General features: G+C 42.8%; 1 protein-coding gene across 1 annotated transcript in view; it reads left to right on the forward strand.

The window, feature by feature from the left end:
- FECH (ferrochelatase) overlaps window positions 1-4,284 on the forward strand; it is a 63,882-nt gene that overhangs the window by 32,091 nt on the left and 27,507 nt on the right. The window contains exon 3 of the mRNA XM_007935552.1: window positions 2,239-2,387. Within this exon, the coding sequence (XP_007933743.1) occupies window positions 2,239-2,387 (149 nt within the window). The remainder of the gene's footprint in view (window positions 1-2,238; window positions 2,388-4,284) is intronic.

The raw sequence follows: 4,284 nt of genomic DNA on the forward strand, positions 1-4,284 counted from the left end.
GAAGAACAGTGAAGAAAATCAAGGCCATTTGGAAACAATTAGTCCAAGACTGTGATGGACCTCGAGACCAGAAGAACTAGATGGTGCCCAGATACCAATGCCAACTACTTGGGAAGGGACCAAAACTGGAGATTCTGGATAGAGTGGGAGGAAAAATGTGGAACAAAATTCAAAAACACAATAATGACCAGAATTACTGGTCAGGTGGAGTCTGGTGGGACCTCCAAGACTATGGCCCTGGTATACCCTTTGGGTCTGGGATGGGACTTACTCCCAAGGATTGGCTCTCAGTGCAACAGTAGAAAGAGTTACATGCAGAACACCCAACCCAGGGTGATGCACCCACCTACTTACTCCGGGGAGATAAAACCCCTTTGAGCAATCAGCCGTGGGGTACCAGAGGGGCACCATTCACATAGAGGGAAAGAATACATAGTTAAGAAGGGCACAGGGAGTAGGGGGTCACAGGGAAGGGAGAGGAGGAGAGTAGAGTAGGGTTGGGGATGGTAATCGGGGCATGAAATCAAATGCGCATGAACTGTTGAATGTAAAAAAAATTTGCTCTGTAAATTTGCATTCAAAGCACAATTAAGAAAAAAAAATTGTTAGCTCTTAGAAGGATATGATATTGGAAGACTTGCGGAGGAGAGAGAAAGCAAGTTAGTGAGGATGCTGCCTGACCCCTTTCCTCCTAGAGCCCTGGGGCCTAGCACAGCCAAAATACCTTAAAGGATATATTTATGCTCTGCAGTTAGCATCTGATTAACGTTCACTGAAACATCGGTTATTTTCATTTGTACAGTGAATAATACTGTCTTTCCTCTCTTCCTCTTGTTCTTCTCTCTTCCCCTCACTTTTTATTTTTAATGTTTAATTGTTATTCGGGTGAAAGTTTACAGAGCAAATTAGTTTCCTGTTCAACAGTTTATTCACATTCTGTTTCATAACATTAGTTGCAGTCCCCTCAGTGTGGCAGCACCTCCTTTCCCTGGGTTCCCTGTTTCCATTCGCCCATCTGTCCTGCCCCTTCCCGTCTTCTGAACTTTGTTTTTGGGCTTTTGGTTACATATGGTTGACTGTTCTGAGGAGCACATTCGTCACTGCTGTTCACTTTATATATCTGTCTGTTGTTTGGCTGGAAGGTGATCCGTAGGAGTGGGTTCAGTTCTGGGCTTGAAGGTTGTCTCGAGGCCCTGGTCTCAGGGGTCTTCTTTCCCTTTTTCCTTTTCTCTTTTAAAATAGACTTTTCCAATGAAAAATTAACACATGCATATGATGAAAAATGTAAGTAGCGTGAAAGTGTTTGCAGTTAAAAACAAGTATCCCTTTCACCTTGGACTCATGTCTGGTTACCCAGCCCAGAGGCAAGCCTTGTTACTTGCAGCAGTGGTTTGTGCATATCCACACACACTCACAGACCAGAACCACATGTGATCCCGTTGTGTGTCGGAGTAGCTCTGTGCTCTGTAGGGTTTTTAATAGCTGATTTTCTAAGGCTTTTTTCTAAGGCATCTCTGGCTAGACTCGCACCCCCAATCTTCCCCAGCAAGTGCATTACCTGTGTGCACTGCCCAGAGACTTCATCTGTGTGTGTGCCCCCACTCTTTTTACACAAATGTGAATGTACTCTACACATTGTTGGGTATTTTGCTGTTTATTTTTGTAAAATAAGCCATGTATCTTGGGGATTGTCCTATAACATTACATAGATCTGACTAATTTTTTTTATGACTATATATGCTTTGTGGTGTTGTACCTTAATTTATGTAGACAGTGTTTCACTGATAGGTGTTCAGGTTGCTCACATGGTTGCAATGAACACTCTTATACACACCCCTTTACTCATGAATGCAAATATGTCTGTAGGAGTCGATGCATTTTTTTTAAACTAAGAGGAATGTATGCTTCGTATATTTTATATCCTGGTTCCTGCTAGACATAGGGTCTACAGGTACTAGCTAGGGCTGTTGGCATGGGTGTTTGATGCCACTCATCCTTGGGGTGTGCTCCAGAACAACTTGGGGAGCAGGGGTACATAGTCCTCAGGAGTGTCCAGCTCTCTCTAATCTGGACCAAAGAGCTGGGTGTTGCCAGTGACCTCAAGCTTTTATTTTTAAAGTCATGATCTTGGTAGGCTCTTCTTAAAATTCTGCTTATCTCTTTTTTATTGAGTAGAAAATGTTTCTCAGGTTGCTCAGGTGGAATAAAATCAACTTACCTACATGTTAAATGATTTAGTAAGCTGGCACCAATCATTGCCAAACGCCGAACCCCCAGAATCCAAGAGCAGTATCGGAAGATTGGTGGTGGGTCCCCCATCAAGATGTGGACGTCCAAGCAAGGAGAAGGAATGGTGGAGCTGCTGGACGAGTTGTCCCCCGACACAGGTAAAGAGGTCCTTGGTTACCATGGTACCTGGTGTGGTTTTTCAGTGTGAAAATGGAAAACAGTACTGGATGACAAATGTGTTCCATGTACCAGGAACTCTCAATTTTAGCAGATTCCTATATAACACATGGTTCCTTAACTCAGCTCTTGAGGCATTGTCCTTTCTCCTTGATTGTATAGTCTTTTTGTTTGCTTCTTTATGTTACAGATAAAAAAGCTAAAGATTTGGAACATTAGCTTCAAAAGGAAGTTTGCAGTGTGTGTTCAGTTGAGCTGGATTATAAGGCAGGAGCTGCTACCATGAATAAAAGATGCCTATATCATTGCACTTGAAAGAAATCTATGGGAAATGGATGGAAGCTGCTACTACTGCCCTTTCTTTCTGGATGGATAGCTAATTAGATCAACAACCACAGCAGACACCATGTAGAGCAGAGTTAGCTGGCTATCACTGATGTTGCCACGAGCAACATTCAGCAACTGCTTTCAGCACTCAGCAGTCCCCCCATTGTAAGGCATTTAAGTGTCTCCTTGGACATGGCACTAAAAAGAGGATAGCATACATGAGGTAACTGCTTCTAAGTACCTCTAACGCACACATGCTCATGTGTAATGCATGGATGAACTCAGAGTGCCACGTTGAATCATATCCAACCTCCATTGATAGTAGATACACAGTTGTGTATATGATATATATATGTATGATACATATGTATGCTATACACCCTCTCTCTCTCTTCATTTACTGACAGGGATAGTTTCCAGTGACCACCAGGTTATTATATGAACATCTGTATTATGCAAAAATGGAGGATGACCACATCAGATCACAAAATGAGGGTGACTACATCATTACATAACTGTCAAGTCACATCATTGTTTAACTGCCAAATGACATCACTACATAACTACCAAACTACCTCACTACATAGTTGCCAAATTATACCATTGTATAACTGGCAAACCACTGCGAATCATGGCCCAGCCAAGTTGACACACAACCTTTACCATCACAGCCAGTGCTACTCTTGCCTTGCCCCTCTATGCTTGTTACTGCCAGATGTGTGTACGATGTGTGTGTATCATATATGCCATGATGAACTCTGTACTTGCAGAGGAGAAAGAGAGGGCAGAGATGCCATTTCCCCCCATATTTAAAATACAATACTAAGAAACAAAAAACCACTGGCTATTAATTTTAAGACATTGTAGTACCTAGGGTAGCCATAACAAATAATTACCACTTGGGTGGTCTAAAACAACAGAAATTTATTTTCTCATAGCTCAGGAGGCCAGAAATCTGAAACCAAGTTGTCTTCAGGGCCACAGTCTCTCCTAAAGCTTTAGGGGAGAATCCGTCCTTTTCTCTTTCAGCTTCTGGTAGATCCCGGCTTTTCTTGGCTTTGATTACATACCTCCAATCTCTGCTGTCATTGTCACATGATTGTTGTCCTTGAGTCTCTATGTGTCCTTTTCTGTTCTTAAGAGGACACTGTCATTGGAAATGACAGGATGATTTCATTAGCTTTATGTCTGTGAAGGCCCTATTTCCAATTATGGTCACATTCTGAGCTTCTAGGTGACCATGAATGTTTTGAGGACACTAGTCAACCCTTACAGCAGCGATGGTTCTGTGGTAGAATTTTTGCCTTCCGTGCTGGAGAACTGGGTTCATTTCCCAGCCAGTGCACCTCAAGTGCAGCCAGCGCATGTCGGTCAGTGGAGCTTAATGTGTGGCTATGATGCTGAACAGGTCTCAGCGGAGCTTCTACATGGAGTGGGAATAAAGTCCTGGTGATCTGTTTCCAAAAAATCAGCCATAAAAATCTTTTGGATCACAGTGATCTGATCTCTTTGTGCATGATGTCACCATGAACTGGGGACCAACTTGATGGC

The sequence above is a fragment of the Orycteropus afer genome, unplaced genomic scaffold, assembly GCF_000298275.1.
Source record: "Orycteropus afer afer isolate SDZICR_OR568_19922 unplaced genomic scaffold, OryAfe1.0 scaffold00029, whole genome shotgun sequence".
Lineage (NCBI taxonomy): Eukaryota > Metazoa > Chordata > Mammalia > Tubulidentata > Orycteropodidae > Orycteropus > Orycteropus afer.